This window comes from Sceloporus occidentalis, unplaced genomic scaffold (genome assembly GCF_023333645.1).
Source record: "Sceloporus occidentalis isolate IW3139 unplaced genomic scaffold, rSceOcc1.0.p SCAF_7, whole genome shotgun sequence".
Classification (NCBI taxonomy): Eukaryota; Metazoa; Chordata; class Lepidosauria; order Squamata; family Phrynosomatidae; genus Sceloporus; species Sceloporus occidentalis.
Genome location: NW_028316987.1, coordinates 73,282,809 through 73,300,538, shown reverse-complemented (window position 1 = coordinate 73,300,538; position 17,730 = coordinate 73,282,809). Strand labels below are relative to the sequence as shown.

Below are 17,730 nucleotides of genomic sequence, written 5' to 3'. Positions count from 1 at the left end.
AGATCAGAAAACAAGACTGGGATATTTGGGACTATGGTCCAAAGCACACTGCATAAATAATCCAGTTTGTGACTGCTTTAGCTGCCCTGGATCAATGGTAGGGAATTCTTGTGAAACATTTAGCCTTTTCTGTCAGAGAGCTCTGGTGCCACAATAAGCTACAATTCCCAGGATCCCCTAGCACTGAGCAAAGGCGGTTAAAGTGGTCTCAAACTTGATTATTTCTGCAGTGTGTTTTGGACCTATGTCTGGTTTGATGTAGATCTGACAAAGGGAATCAAAGTAGATGAGTTAATTTCTCAAAGATATTCATTATGCCATGTTATTATTGTAAGAGCAAGTCCACTGTAATCACTTTGATCACTTGGATTCTGCTGAAAGCTGTTCTTTTGTGTCTATTATAACTTTTTAAAGCCCCAGATTTAGAAGTATGGAATTTTTTAGTCATCATTTTTCAATAAAAACAGTAAAATTAGAATGCCAAGAAAACCCAATCCTGCTTTTGATTAAATGAAACTTTTCTTTATTAATGCACTGGAATTTGAACTGTTCAATCATGTAGTCAATTCAAAACAAAAAGTTACCAAGACTGTTTTTGCCAACATAAATATCATATAAGACTCTGCTTCCCCATGTGGGTGGATGCTATTTTGAAAGAAGTGTAGTCCAGCAAATGCAATTATTTTAATATGAAAATCACCCATTTTTAATTCAAGTGACTAATGCTATGCCATTATTCAATTCAGTTTTTAGAAAGAGAGATACATCACACCGGATAAACTTGCATAAAATATCTGCGTTAATTTGTGCTCTCCTCTACTGACATTTCACGGCGTTTCCCCTTTTGCTCCAGTAGCTGTGCCATATAGAGGATTGGCAAAGGAAGTAGTAATTACATCATTGCTGCAAGAAACCTGGAGTGGATAGGATGGAAATAGAAAGTTATTGGTAGTAAAAGGGCTAAAGTAATATCAAAATCATATCAAAAAAAAGTCTGGCCCTTGCTGAGAAGGGCAGAATAATGCCCTTTGCACAAAGCAAACCATACTAGTAAATGCTGGTGTATCCACACTGCACAATTATAGCAGTATGATACCACTGTAATTGCCATGGCTTTATCTTGTGGTTTGTTTTGTTTTGTTTTGTTTTTGTTCTGTTCTGTTTTGCAAAATGCTTGGAATTCTCTACTAAAGACCTATAACTGTAAACCAGGGGAATGTATTAAAGAATTCTAAGTACTTCACCAAACTATAAAAATTCTATAGGACAGAACCATGGCAGTTAAAATTGTATCAAACTGCTAGAATTGTGCATTGTAACTACACACCTAATTTTAGTTCAAAGTGAATGATGGCCCAAAGTCCTTCAGTGCATCTGAGAGAATATAACTGGTTTAGAGGGATTCAGGGCATGCCACATGGCACACACAGCCCCCTCCATTCCCTGTATCTGCTCCCTGAAATAGCTATCTTGCTCCGTCTAATGGTAAGACTGGCCCAGTGCTTTCACCACTCAGTTATGTATTTACAGAAGTAATCTCCTACCAGTGAAAAATACATATGACCATGAATATCATATAGATGAAACAGCAGTGAAATGCTGTTTACTGATATACCACTACATGTGGATTGTTGGCTGAAGAGCACAAATATCTTGTCCATGAGAGTCTACTGTATATTGACAACAACCCAGTGAGACAATTTAAGCTAGAAAACAGTAATGAGCACAAAGGAGATGTGTATTTTGACCAAAACCTTTCCCAAATCCCTAGGGCCCAACTCTGTCTGGCTTGGTAAGTCCAAAGTCCTGGCCACTATACTGTGCACTGTCTATATTTTAGTGGGTATTTGTGTGTGTGCACCTTCAAGTCACCTGTCATCTTATGGAGATTCTAAGAATTTCATAGGGTTTTCTTAGGCCCGTTACAGATGGGCATTAAGTATGCGCTCCATGCGTACTAGGGTTAGGAAGGGGCGTCACTTCCTGATGCTCCTAACCCTAATATGCACGGAGCACGTAGAAAATGGTGGCACCCTATACACACGGGTGCTGCCATGACTATGTCACCACCGCACCGCCTCCAAATGGGGTGGCGTGGAAGTGATGTAGTGGGGCCGCGCGAGGGTGCCTCAGGCGCCCTTTCCACAGCCCTGGAAGGAGCTCTGTTTCGGAGCTCCTTCCACCTTTGCATCACTGGGTGCAGCTTTTACATGGCTGCGCCAGTGACACAGAGCAGAAAGGGGCCAAGCGGACCCTTTCTCCTCCTCCCCGCCGTCGCCGGGTGTCCTTGGGGCTTGAAGCCTCAAGGACACCCCTTTCCAGGCCGCTTCCCCGTAGCCTGGAAAGCGGCGGATCGGGGCCTCAGAGGCTGCCGCTGTGGCAGCTGAGACCCTGATCCAGCGGGGAAAGGGCCAGTTACAGGCTGCCCCAAATGGGCGGTCTGTAACGCGCCTTAGATAAGTAATACTCAAGATGTGGTTTTGCCAGTTCCTTCTTCTGAAATATAGCCCACAGCACCTGGGGTTCATTGTAGTTTCCCATCTAAGTACTAGCCAGGCCAGACCCTGCTTCACTTCCAAGATCAGTGAATTTATATACTTAGGCACTGCTGTATCTTTTAGGATCCTGCTAATCACGAGGCCTACTTCTTCTATAGAAAAATGGAGGCCTATATACATAGGAACACAATGTAGTCAGGGTGATGACAATATTTGCACATATTTGCATGATCAGACATCACAATGCATCACTTTTAACTCAAGATTATTATTCTGAAATATTTTTAATCACTAAATTCACAAAAGCCACAAGACTGCTAAAGATAACATTTAAAAAAAAAAGAAAGAAAAGTCTTGTGCTGCCCTAACTATTCTGCTGCAATAGATGAACATACCCTTCTTGTTAAATGCCTTGGAGTTGACTCAACACATGGCAACCCTGTGAATAAGAGATCTCCAAGACCCCCTATTCTCTAGCACTCTGCTCAAGTCCTGCAGGCTAAGGCCCATGAACTCCCTGATTGAGTCTAACCATCCGGCATGCAGTCTTCCTCTCTTTCTACTGCCTTCTGCCTTTCCTAGCATTATTGCTTTTTCTAATCAGTCATATCTTCTCATGATGTGGCCAAAGTATGATAGTCTCTTCAAGGTATGACATAACTAACCCCTCATTAAAAAGAATACAATTAGGGAGGGGTAGGAAATCAATGGCTTTTATGCTGCCTTTTAAACAGATCAGGACTATATCTACAAGGAATAATTAATGCAATTTGGCAGAGCTGTAACTGCCATGGCTCAATGCCATGGGATTCTGGGACTTGTACTTTTGTCAGGGACGTAGCCAAGGGGGGGGGATCTTGGGGTCTGGACCCCCCCCTTCCAATAGAAAAATGAATGGTGTGTGCTGCTGCGCCACCGCACCCCAGCCCCATTATAATGGTGGCACTTTAGTCTGGATCCCCCCCTTCCTAAAATCCTGGCTACGTCCCTGCTTTTGTTAGATATTTAACCTTCTCTGTCAGAATCACAGTCAGAAGAGACCACAAAAGCCATCCAGGCCAACCCCCTGCCATGCAGAAATACACAATCAAAGCACTCCTGACAGATAGGCATCCAATCTCTGTTTAAAAATCTCCAAAGAAGGAGACTCCACCATGTCCTGAGGCTGTGTATTCCACTTTCGAGCAGCTCTTACTGTTCAAAGTTCTTCCTAATGTTTAGGCGGAATCTCTTTTCCTGTAGCTTGAATCCATTGTTCCATGTCCTAGTTTCTGGAGCAGCACAAAACAAGCTTGCTTCATCCTCAACATGACAATCCTTCAACTATTTAAACATGGCTACATTGTCACTTCTTAACCTCTCTTCTCCAGGTTAAACATGCCCAACTCCCTAAGCCATTCTTAATATGGCATGGTTTACAGAGATCTCTGCTGACACAACAAACAAGAGATCTCAGGATTCAATAAGCTGGAGCCATGACAGATAAAGTGGTGTCAAACTGCATTAATTCTGCAGTGTGTCAGCACCCCATATGATTGCTGAGGATATCTAAAGCAATTAGAGCATTCATACATCACAATACAGTGACTTTCACCTTCTTCTGAACTTAAAAGTTTATATCCATAGTCTTTATGAAAAGGGTCCATCAATCCCTGCGCTGAATGCTATGAATCCAAATTATCCAGCAGCCTCAATATGTGGATTATGGCAAATGTGGTACAAAGTCAGCAATAGAAAGGCCAACCTTTGCCGATGAATTAAGCATTTGAGTAGTTTCATATCTTGGTATTGTCACAACTGGTTCTGCCATTAGGAAGAGATGAGAAATTCCTCCAGCTGACAGATGCTGAGCAGTGTGCATCAATGGTGTTGTATGGCAGAGGTGTGAGCTTGTCATACAGCTAGCCTTGTACCTCCATTTCTCATACCCACCACTTTGAGAGGCACACTTGGAGGAGACATGAGAGAGGGCCTTCTGAAAGGCTGCCCCTAGACTCTGGAACTCCCTTCCCAGGGAGGCTGGAATGGCTCCCTCCCTGATCTCCTTGTGTTGCCAGATGCAACTCTTTTTAAATTCCAAATGGCTTTAATATAGAAAAAAGTTAAAGAAAAGACTAGATTGTGCTATATTGTTTTAAACTGAACTGTTTTTAATATTTTTTTAAAAAAAATCTTTTAAATTGCATTTTATTTTAGTTTTAACTGGAGATTTGAAATATTTTAATAATGTGATTAGTTTAATTCTATCTTAATGTTCACATTTTGTATTTTTAACTGTATTGCTCTTTTAAACTGAAAGCCACATTGAATCCAAATTTTGGAAGGAAGGCAGGATACAAATAATAATGATAATGATAATGCAGCAGCTAGTCTACAACCCACAATTACAGTGAAGGATGCTATCTTACTACCAGTGTTGAATTAAGGGTTAGCCACAATTCCAGTCAGCTTAGGAAAGGAGGCAAAGACCATCATCTTTTCTCTTGCTTCAGGAAGCATTATGTCTTGGACCTACCCATCTGGGAGTGCCTCAGAAATATAACCTCTATCTTCTGAATTATATAATATTTCTCTTGCCCCAAACCAAATGTCTCTGATTCATATATAAATTCTCATGCAATATCTGTTCCATTCAGTTGCATACCAAGGGTGCTTCTGCCCATGCAAATGGGAGGCAGGCCCAACAGGGAATTAAATACTGAGCTGGGTTACAAAACTGAGGCATAAATTTTTCTGTAACATGCAGACAGCTCTGATATATTTCAGACTTTATAGTTACAAAATCAACATTCGTGGTAATGTGGCTCATGAGACATAGTTTCATATCATAATTACTAAACCCTTGGTAAGATTATTGATATATAGTAGGTTCTTACACAAATGTGTGGAAGAAAGCCCACACTGTGCACATTTATGCATGAAAAAAGATGAATGTCAGCCTCTAGGCAATGAACTCTGTGCTTTTTGTCATTCTGGGCAACTGCTTGCTGCTAAAGGGCTAGACTTCTCACTGTGTGACATGGAGAAATGTAGCAGTGGATTACACAGTTTATGGTGAAGCTCATGAAATTTGGTGTCAGTCTACTTGTGAGTAAACCATAAGATTAGGAAACCTAAAAACAATTGTCTCTTGGGTTTTGGAAGATTCTGGAATTTATTAGTACTTTTACCAATGCTTATTATGACAAACTATGGTGGGATACAGACGGGCAAAAAGGGGTGTGTTCATGACGTCATGAAGGTAGAGCCTTCAGACGGCCCTTACCTGAATGCCGCCATGAACACGCCGCCCGCACGCCCCAAGCGGGAAGAAGCGGCATTACAAAGGTGCTGCTTTTCCCCGCTTCTTTTCTGTATGATGCGCAGCTGCGCAGCTCCGTATGTAAGCTGCTGCACCGGTACGCCAGAATTGTTACGCTGCTAATTTAAGTTGCCCATTTAAAAGCTCCGTGTCTGCTGCGTTGCATAATGAGTCGGGGTCCTGGAACATGCGCAGTTTGCAGTCAGGCTTTAATTGCAGCGTCAGCTGCCATGCAGGTGTGGAAGCTGCAGCACAGCTGCAGCGCATTTTAAGACTCGTAACCCTAACCCTAACCCTAACCCTAACCCTAGAGCAACATGTACGCATGCGCTGCTAGAATTGGGGAAAGTTTGGAATTTAAAGTGAACCCCTACACACATTCCTGTGCCATATTCACCTAACAATAAAAACCTCTAAAACTTTAAATATTTACATATGTACAAGGGAGGTGATGGGGGATGGCAGGGGGACAGCGGTGGCAGCGGCGACAGCTGTGGCTGTGCATTGCAGATTCAACAAGAGCGTGGGGACCAAAGGAGAGGAGGCATCCATGATGCTGGTGACATTGGCAACGTGCAAGCGGACAAGGATGCCAACACCAGCTGATCACCAGCTGGCAGGAGACCACTATTGTTCTTGGGCAGGGCGAGGGAAAAAGTTTTAAAGGGGCTTGGGCACTTTAAATGTGCACATAGGCTTTCTGCCGCTGCTGCTGAGCGCCGCAACTGCGCAGCTGCGCATCTGCCAGCCGGCAAAAGAAAAAAAAAGCCCCGTTTTTGGCCGCCCGTGAGGAAGCTGCCTCTCTCTTTGCAGCGTCCTCCGAGGCGGCGGTTTGGAAACTGCGGGTCAGAAACGGCCCCAAGTGAGGCGTCTTCACTGCCCCCCATGTGGAAGCCCCATCACCTGAGCCCCGCCCCCGGGGCAGGGGGTCTGGAGGCTCCATATTCAGCAGAATACACCTCCAAGACGTCTTCCCCTGCCCGTCTGTACCCCGCCTATAGTTGTATTCTCCATTTAAAAAAACTACAAGTCTGAATCCATGTTATGTTAGGCACATTTACATCTAACAGAAATCAATGTGAGTTTCAGTAAGAATTAAGTATGCTTAATAGACTGAGCCAGTGGTTTGAGTGTTGGAATAGGACACTGAGACAATGAGCCATAGAGAAGTCAACTGCCCTATTACTGAAGTTATACATAATTCCATGCCATATGTCCTGTTTCAAAGATTAATCAGTGGACCTTAGGAACCATGCTAATCCCAAATCCCTTTTCTACTCTCTACTGTTGTTCATCCCAACTAAATTCTTTACCCCACATAGGCACAACCTGTCTTCACATTAGGCACAGTGAGACTGTACAGTAAGGATGGGCCACTGCTCCAAAGAGTAGAGAGACTAACTGAAAGAAATAAATTGGCAGCATGAGCTTTCGTAGACTTCAGTCTACTTCCTCAGGGCCATACTAGCTGCTCTTCAGTGGTACTTGCAACCAATATGTGACCAAACAGTCTTTTCAGTGCAGGATATTGATGGGATCAAGAGAGTTAGATCTGCTAACTGTCTGGAGCAGGACTGCCACAACAAACTAAAGGGTAAGCTTCTCCAGAGCCTGTTAGTACTTGGATGGGAGACCACCAACAATTATCTGGTGCTATAGGCTATATTTCAGAGGAAGGAACTGGCAAAACCTTGCCTAAGAAAACATAATGAAATTCACAGGGTTGTTGTAAGTTGACAGGTGATTTGTCGACAGGTAAGTCGACAGGTGATGCATACACACACAAACATGCTGTATTATTGCTCCAAATATCTACTCCTCTAATACAAGTGAGCCCCTTTTCATGCTGGGATCCTCTTTTGTAATCTTCTAAACTACTTTCTTAGGTTGAATCAACACCAGCAAAATAATTCAGATCCACTGCACAGTATTTTGCCCAGATTTCACCTTGTCTACACAACACTGACTCCTAAAAATGCAAATTTAAATTGTACTGATAGGCACATTATTTCTGCAGCCAAATTGAAACTGGTATAAAAGGTCATTTCCTGCCATGCGCTTTCCCCCCAGCATGCATAAACCTATCAACCAATAGCCTTTCTTGTTCTTCTTCAATTCTGCACTTTCATTGGATGGATCTCCCATCAAATCCCTTTCCCCCCTTTTTTGCACCAGTGAGTAAGCAAGGGAACTTGAACTGTCTCCCAACACAGGCAGTGCCTAGGAGAAAGAGAAATAAAATGATTCTTCTCTCACTCCCCTTTCAACCCGAAATCCTTAACTGAATTAAGATTGAACATGTTCCTTCTTCTTGGTGTAATGTTCTCCAGTCTCCAGTCTCCTCTGCTCTCTGCCCTCCCTATTTTCCAAGCGCTTCTGACGACAAGGACTTTTCAGAAGAAGGGAAAACAACCTTTGATGAGATGGAAGCAAACTTTCAATTTGTATCTTGAGTAAAGTTCCTCTTTTTTTTTTTTTTTTTTTTTTTGCTTTCTGTTGGCTTGACTTACTAATATGCATGCATACCGTCACACAGATCCATTGTGAAAGAGCAATCAATCAATCACTCAATCAATAGCAAAATATTTGCCAGATGGAGGATGTCACTCACCAATCTGTAACCCTCAACTACCATTCCCGTTGACACAATGATCCAACAGGACACACATTGGGGGAGGGGGGAGAGGGAATTTTTTTTCCCCCTGGAAACTACAGAGTAAAAAGTGAGTGTTCCCAAATTGCATTAAAGCCTCAAAGAAATGATTTCGCTGTGAAAACAGTTGTACATCATGTGTTCCCGCAGTACCAGAATTGAAGTGGGTACAGATTTTTTTTTTGTTAGTGTTGATTCATCCTTAGTAAAGCAGCTCATGAAACTGGGCCACTGTATTAGTATTCCAGTTACAATTAGCAAACATAAGTAAGACATTATTTGCAAACATAAAGATGGGTTTAAAAGAGGCAGTTCTCCACCTACTAGTAATAGAATGGAATAAATTCAAAAATCCACCCCAGGCATAGGATTTTTCCAGAAAGCATTTTAAAAAGAAAACTATTCACATATACCTCCTGCTGTGCCTGCCACGGAGAAACACTGATCTGAACTCCCAGTGAGGCAGTACACTCTGTAGACTACAAAAGAGACGAACATTAGCTTCAGGGCAACCTTATTCAGCAGTGAACAAAACAACAGTAATGTTGCCAGGCCAGCTCCATCAATCCAAAAGTTTACAGGTTAAAACAAGGAGGAGTAAGATGAAGGAAGGAAGGAAAAAGAAAATATTCATATCATAATATCATAAGCTGTCTTGGGAATCCGGCAGATTCATCAAAATGCTAGTAAAGTATCATGGGCCAGCCTTTTGAACAGATGTTTCACTAATTACTGTAGGAGAGTCAATGGTATTACATCCCCCAGACTTGGTTTCTATGCTCATCAGGAAACTAAATGCAAAGGTGACCTGATGCATAGACTAGCTGTAAAGGCAAGTGCAAAATGGGATCTTCCAATGTCCTATATTTAGACCAGTGCTACATAGAATCATTGAATCCTAGAGTTGGGAGAGACCTCAAGGGACATCCAGTCCAACTCCCTTGCATGCAAGAAGACACAGATTATTGCACAGGAAATCTGTGCTGGGATAGATGAGGGTTTTAACTGGAATTGATCTTATCACACTGGCCATTGCTCAGATTTTCCTGTTCTTGAAAAAAAGGATATGTAAGGACTTTAACCAGTAACCTCCCCTGGACTGTAGCAATAACTTTCAAATGTTTACATGTGTCTGTCTCAGGCCGAGGAGATGGAATTCAATTAAAGCACTTTAAGTTCTCTTACCTGCAATAAAAAGTTACTTTCTAATTCTGACATCATCATCATCATCCTGCTGTTTTTTGACCTGTGACTAAATGAATCCTGCCTGAATCTGTTGCACTAACATGAGAATGTACAGCTGAAATGGGCAAGACTGCAGTAAGTGAATTTTAACACAGCCCTCATACAAGTGAATGACAAAATTGCCACTGAATGAATCTGATCTCAAATCAGATGTGAGAAGCTTTTTACGGGAAGTAAGTGCCACGTCATGGTTAATTTTACTTAAGAGCCCATGAATCTTATTGCATATTCATGGAAAGATAAAGGAAATGTTATTTGCCACTGCCATCCTGTGCCGCAATGCTGATCAGAGCTGCGGAGAAAAGATGCATTAGCCTTAATTTGGTCCTTTGATTCCAAATCATTCTAGATAAAGTTACTTTGATTAGTTGTTTTTAATAAATAGAGTTAATAGCTATCATAAGACAATTGCAAAGTAATTGTAAGAGCAATCAAGGAAATATCATGGAGGTTTAATAGAAAGTAGTGGTTCTCTGGCTCAGAACATTATTCAGTGTTTGTCTTGAATTCATGTTTTTATGGAGCATGAAAGCTATACATACCAAATAGATGCTTAATTCCATTTGTAGGTTTTTCAAAGATAAGAACAATAATCTCTTTAATGTGGCATCGGCAAATGGGATTCACAGAGTTCAAAGCACTGAGTGTGTTTTCTGCTAAATTTGGTTTGATTTCAGTACAGTTTCAGAGTTGTGCACATTCTGACACTGCAGTTCCAGAATTAAAGAGAATGACAGACACAGCATTTCACATTTTGGAACATGCAGAAGAGCTGCAAGAGTTGAACGAATTAACTAACACTCCTGACAGATAGCTATCCACCCTATTTAAAAACAGTTGAATGAAATTAACAGTTGAATGAATTAACTACATTAGTGACTATAAAACTCCTAATGCATCTGTAAAATCTTGTTTATTCCAGAATTTGCAAAAGTTCGTTTTGGGAACATCTCCCCACAATTTCCCAGACAGTATGGTCACTTGCTGGGATTCTGAAAATTGTGGTTAAAAAACAACAACCCACAAACACTTTCCCCAAGCATTGTCACATTCTAAATAAGATATGTAGGGAGCTGTTATACCAAGTCAGATTGTTCATCCATTTGACACAAGTCTCTTTCACACTGCATAGTTGTAGCACTTTGATTCTGTTTTAATTGCCATGTCTCCGTGCTATGGAATCTTTGCATTTGTACTTCCACAAGGTATGTTAGATTTCTCTGCCAAAAAGCTCTAGTGCTTCATCAAACTACAGACCCCAAGATTCTATGGAATGAAGCCAGGGCAGTTAACATGGGAGATTATCAGATGGAGGAAAAAAGCCAGGAGTAACAAAGTAGTGCGATAGTGCTGAAGATATTCAGACACATCGCACTTATCCAGGACTTAACCCATGAAGATCCAGGAATGCTCCAGCAACAAACCATTCATGGGGAAGACCCAAGAATGATATGTTGCTGGAGCATTCCTGGATCTTCATAGGTTAAGTCCTGGATAAGCGCAATGTCATCTGAAAATCTTCTGTGGGACCATATGACTTTGCTGGGAGTATGCCTACTTCTTCCCTGATTTTCACCATCTGATAATCTCCCAAGTATTAAAAAGTTGTAACAGGTCAGTATGAAAGAAACCAGACACTATTGTTTACTCTGTCTGATAGTGGTTGTAGGTAAGAATTTTGTTTTAGTTAAGTTTTGATTAGAAAACAAAATCTGAACATGGGACAAAGAAATACCTTAGAGAGGAGGCTTTTCATGTTACTTGATCCTTTTAGCTGGAGATGCCAGGGATCAAGACTCTCTGCTTTAGCATGCAAAACATGTACTCTACCCTGAGGGATGCATATTCAGCCTTGTGAAAGCATCTCTGAATTGAAATACTGTTGTTTTCTCAATACAATAATATGATTGGCAACTCATGTCAGCATCTCTCAGCTTTACCACCCTTCAGTGAAAATAACTATGGCTGCAGAGATATTCTTAGCACTGAACTGATATCAAAGTGGAGTTTACCAGCGTTCTGAGAGTACATCGTAATAGAAATCTTTCCTCAGTTGCTAGCAAGGATGTTGTATGTACCTCTGTAAGACTTACATTCTTCATTTAAATATTTTGCCAAGGGACACTCTTGCTCCTTTTGATGGGCAATATCCTAGGAAAACAATAGCAGCTTTATATCATCCACTTCCAAATCTATATGTCAAACTTTTCCACCTACCTTTATATCCTGAGCCTCATAAAGTGGGTTGGCAAATGCAATATTGAAGATCTCTTCAGGTTTCCTGTAAAGACATACAAGTCAAAGGGAATTGTAGGTTAAACGGTACTATATGTTTGTGTTCCTTCAGGTTACCTCTAAGACAATGAGAGTCAAAGGGAAAACAAAGACCTAGTCATCAGAATTATGCAGTGAGGAAGCTAACTGAATTTGTTTTATTTCCATATGCCCTCTGACTCTTCTATCTCAGTACAGTTGCTCCTGCCAACTACAGAAGACACATTAAATCAGGGATGGGAATCATGTGGCCCTCTACATATTATATAAAATATTTATACATTCCTCTATGACAAGAGGTCTCAGGGTGGCTTACAAGAAGTGTTAAAACAGTAAAGATAATTTAAATAAGCTAAAAACACATTAAACAATATAATGAATTTAAAACAGTTTTTTTAAATAAATATAATACTCATTGTATTGAATTAACAAGGCCGAAACACTTTGGCAAGCAGTCACATTTTAACTTGACACCTAAATGATGTGAATGTTGGTGCCAGTCAGGGTGGTACAGTTGGGGTGCCACAACTGAGAAGGCCTTTTCTTATGTCCTAACACAGTGTATTGACCTTACCACAATGAAAGCGGATGGCTCTAGATGGACTCCCAAACTACATATCTGCTCCTTCAGGGGGAGTGCACCCCAACCAGAACAGGCTACATATTCAGTTTGTGGACCCAAGAACCACCAATCCACAGTTCCCATCTCATCAGGATTCAGCTTCAATTTTTTGACCCTCATCCAGTCCATTACAACATCCTGGTACTGGTCCAGCACCTGCATAACCCCAGCTGACTCCAGTGACAAGCAAAAATAGAACTGAGTGTGATAGTCATGTTGGATTGTAGCTCTCGTCATTTTTTACCATTGGCTATGGTGGCTAAGACTGATAGACACTGCACAATACCTGAAGGGCTATATAATTTCCAACTTTTCATGAAATCAGTGAGAAATTGGTAGGTAAACACTTATGTAATTTCTCCTGCTTTATCTACTCTCAAATTGATTAACAATTTGATTTAGGGCAGGGGTAGGCAACCTGCGGCCCGCAGGCCGGATGCGGCCCGTTGAGGCCTTGGGACCGGCCCCAGCCCAGTCCTGCCACCGATTGCCGCCGGGGCCTTTGGCGTCTCGCACGAGGGGCATGGTGGGGCAATTGTCTATAGAAGCCTCAGAAACATGCATTTATCTTAACATTTTTTAAAAAAATCAGCAAATTTTTTTGCGTGTCCTCCATTTTTTATTTAAAAAGTGCCCTCCATTTGAAAATTTTGTCCTACATTTGTCCCGGTTTATTTATTTATTTAATTTTTTAGAAATTATTTAATTATTTATTTTTTTGCTTCGGCCCCCCAGTTGTCTGAGGGACAGCAACCCGGCCCCCGGCTCAAAAGGGTTGCCTACCCCTGATTTAGGGCATTATTGGTTTTGTCTTGGTCAAAGACCATAAACATACATACATACATACATACATTATTGGTTTTATTGCAAGTGGACTAATATACAGAACTCAGGGAAGTTTGGTGGTTTTTGGACTACAATTCCCAGAATCCCCATACAGCATGGACATTTTTTTTCAACCTTTGTTTTTACAGCTACCTCCTGAGAATGATCCAATCTAGGCGCCTCTTGCAGTTCTGACACATAAACATTTTTTGTGTGTGTTTGGAAATTATATTTTAAATACCCATTGACACTATATGAACAAACTGAGACAAAAAGAATCATACTAATCATCCCACAGACTATGATTCCAAAAAAACTTTCCAATTTAACAGTAAAAAAAAGCTGTCTGCAAAGGTCTTTAAATTGTTTTCCCTTTTCTTTTCCCTCTAACTGAACAAGATGAATAATTTTAACTGAATGCAGTATGGAGCAAATCTTCTGCAACCACCAAATCCTCTGGAAACAATTCTCTACAGTAGTATTGGACACTTAACCATTTTCCATTTACAAATATATTTTGGTATTAAAGTAATAATTAATTCTTGCTAAGCTTTGTTCTTACACTGTTTTACATAACTAAACAAGAAAATCAATGGATTAAGAGGCAAAGTCATTCCAGAAACATTGCTGCTAATTTATGCCATTTTGACCCGAATGGCCCTTCGCCCCACTGTATGTGATAATGCCCTTATTTAGATTTGTTCAAACAAGAACAGCTTAACCTATTATGCATTTTGTTTAGTTTTACCAGCGTCATGTATCAATGGTATAATACATTTTAAAATCAGTTCCTGCTTACTAGTAAGAGTGGTCAGAATTAATTCCTTCATGAATATATTTCAGATCTTATAAAGTTACTTTGCAGATTAGTGACTGTAATGCCAGGCTGAATCCACTCCCAAGTGAGCAGCAGTGGAATGAGTCTCTGGGATGCTGAACACTGTCCTACTGCTCACTTACAGATGGCTTCAACATGCCATTATAGTCATTCTTTCTGAAAATAACTTGCCAAGCTCTGCTCCTACATTTCTTTCTTTTAAAGTAGTTTCAAGTTTTTACTCTCTTTGCTTTTCAGGATGCTAATCCCTCCTTTACTCAGCTGTCTTATTGTATCATAGAATATGTAGTGCCTGTATGATCTAGTAGTTTGTGTGGAGGACTAGGACTCTAGGAGACCAGGGTTTGAGCCCTACCTAGCCATGGATTTCTACCTTGAGCAAGACATACTCTCTCAGCCATAAAGGAAGGAAATGGCAAACCTCATTTAAATATATTTTGTTGTTATCTGCCATAAAGTTAGCTTCAACTTAAGGTGACCCTATGAGACATCCAAGAACCCTGGTCACCAGCAAAATCAGACCCATGGTTTCCATTATAGACTCAACCCATCTGTAATGTGGTCTTCCTCCTATTGCACTACCTTAAACTTTATTGGGCATTATTGTCTTTTTCACAGAGCTATATCATCTCATGAAATGTCCCTAGTACAATAGCTTCAGTTTAATTATTTTGGCCTCTAGAGAGAGAGCAGGATTGATTTGTTCTTGAATCCATTTATTTGTCTTTTTGGCAGGCCATCATATCTGTATAACTGTCCTCCAGCACCATATTTCAAATGAGTTTTGTTCCTGTCAGCTTTCTTCACTGTCTAGCTTTCACAATCATATGTTACTCACTCTAAATATTTTATATAAGATATAAAGTATCTTGGTTTACCTGAAAACCCTGATATATCAGGTTTTAAAAATATAACATCATTTTAAAAATTAAACATGACAAGCTGTAAATTGCTGAGGTATGTTCCACTGACATTACCATCCTGAACTCTACCTGTACCCCTTCATTTCCCAGAACCAGCAGTTCCTCACCAACTGTCACTTTGTCTGACATAATTTTAATTTTAAAAATGCTTCTGTAAGTGATAAAAATGTCTGCTCTGAAATAAGTCCCATTTTTCCCCAATGCAATTCACTCCTATGTAAATAAGAACAAGACTTCACTGTGGTCCTGCTACCTTATTGAGGGTAAAAACCTTAAGTACATGCAAGCAAAATCTTTCCCATTTCTCTATTCTGCCTCCATTTCCCTCTTATTTCTGTTTTCTCCATTAATTTTGAGAATGCAACTTCCTTAAAATAGGGATGTGTTCTTATCTCCAATATTATAAAAGTTGCCATTTAAGACTACACTCCTCAGAATGTTTCAGTCAGCATGGCCATGTAGCATGAACAGTGGAGTGTTCCTCTCTTAAGTGGGTTGACCATCTCTCTGCTGGTGGTCATGGTTCCCATTCACTTGCCTTTCTCTCTCACCATTTTACAGAAGTGGGTTGTATATATGGAAGGTTACTCCTCTCACTCCAGTCTCTTTTAAATGCCTCTTTGTTACTCATTGAGAGAAGGCACATGAGCACATACGAAAGGCAAGTTGCAGGGCCAGGAGGATCCAAGAACTGGTCCTTAAGGGACAATGTGAATTTTGGCAGGTGTCTGACGATGCTGACTCCTGACACCATCTAGAAGTCCCATAAGTCATGTGATGTTAAGAAATGGGATAGCACATGTATAGTGGGCCCTTGGTATCCACTGGGATTTGGTTCCAGAACCTCCCATGGATACCAAAGTCTGTGGTTAATCAAGTCCCATTATATACAATGGCAAAGCAAATTGTTGTCTCATATAAAATGAAAAAAGCAAGGTTTACTTTTCGGAATTTATTTATTTTTAAAAACATTTTCAAGCTGTGGGTGTTTGAATCCATGGATGCAGAATCTGTGGATTCCTGAAAGAAAACCCCTAAAGGAATCAGGCCCATGGTATAAAGAAGCAGGGCTTCATGCTTCCCCTGTACCGTTTTCTGAATGTTAATAATCATTCTCACATTATTCATTGTTGGGCCAGAGAAAACAGCACATGGTGGGATTTTTTTCCTAATGGAGCATATAACTTGCCAGTTGAGGGGTTTACATTTTTAAAATGATGTAAAAATAGAAAGATCACTTCCAGCCTCATCTCCAGCCATTGGCACTGCAGGTTTTTAAAAGAGATGGGAGATTTCAGACATTACATATGGTATGGCCCTCAGGCCAAGCTGCTTAGCTAATAAGTTGCTCATACTGAAATTGAAGTAATTTTAAAACAACCTTTTGCAAATCTGCTAACTAATTGTTTTTACAGATCAGGTAAGTTATCTAAGACAGTAATGGGCTCTCCCGTTAGAAACACAATAATCCATGCACTGCTAAAAACCATCAATTGTGTGCAGAAATGGCTTGTTTAACATTATAGTTCTGACAAATAGATATTGAGTCAAAGTCACTTTAGAAATTTAATTATATGGTTAGAATACTCAACCCACATACGCCAGTATTGTCCCTCTGACCTTAAGAAGCTTTCCGATTGCTAAGCTAGTCAAACTAGTTTTGCTGTTAAGCACTCAATGAATGAACTCACTGTTTCACCTGCATGGCCCAGCCTTAGGCTGCAATTCTATGCACATTTACAAGGGAGTAATTTCAATGGAACAGCTTGGTTCTAAGTATATAAAATAGGATTGTATTCTTTAAAGAACAAATGATGCCAGAGCTGTATGCAATAGTACTTCTCATACAGCAGTGAATATATTTTATATCTATTTATAACAACCTTTCTGATGTTGGCACCCTCCAGATGTATTGGCCAATGGCTGGCTGGCTGGGATAATGAGAATTGTTGCCCAATACACCCAGAGGGTACCAAGATAGAGAAAGTTGATGTATAGTACAGAGCTATAGCAAACTCTCAGGTTTTCTACACAAGACTTCTAGGTTATTATTTAGCAGCAACAAGACTAAAACACAAGATGGAAGGGGAGCAGAACTTAGAAGTCACTTATTTGGACAACAATTTGCATAATCCAAGATGGCTGCAAATACTGTAATTTGTAGTCCCCAAAAGTAACTTTTCCTCACTTGTGAATCTACACTTCATTGAAGACATGAAGATCCTGGTGGGCTCAGCCAAGATTCAGTCCTGGAATCCTAGATATAAAACTAAGCTATGCATTTAGGAATGCAACCCTGGCAAACCCAAATACAATTCTTTTTCTTTGGTATCCATGTGCTTCCATTGTTTGGAATGTAGTTCTTCATAAGACCCACCTGTAAATCTCTACATTAAAGTGAAATATTACAAATTACACTCAGAAAAAGACATGCGTACAAATTGGCATGCAGGCTTTTGCATGCAAATGTTTTGAAACTATGAACTCAGAAGAAGTCTTGTGCACAAATTTGCATGCAGATGTTTTAAAACTGGAAACTGATTCAGATGCA

General features: G+C 40.4%; 1 protein-coding gene across 1 annotated transcript in view; it reads right to left on the bottom strand.

Moving 5' to 3' along the window:
• Positions 1-542: 542 nt before the first annotated feature.
• Positions 543-17,730, bottom strand: part of MALRD1 (MAM and LDL receptor class A domain containing 1) — a 281,268-nt gene continuing 264,080 nt past the window's right edge. The window contains exons 31-33 of the mRNA XM_089531427.1: positions 11,915-11,978; positions 8,866-8,931; positions 543-914 (exon numbers count right to left, since the gene is read on the bottom strand). Coding sequence (XP_089387553.1) covers positions 828-914; positions 8,866-8,931; positions 11,915-11,978 — 217 coding nt within the window. The 3' untranslated portion in view covers positions 543-827. The remainder of the gene's footprint in view (positions 915-8,865; positions 8,932-11,914; positions 11,979-17,730) is intronic.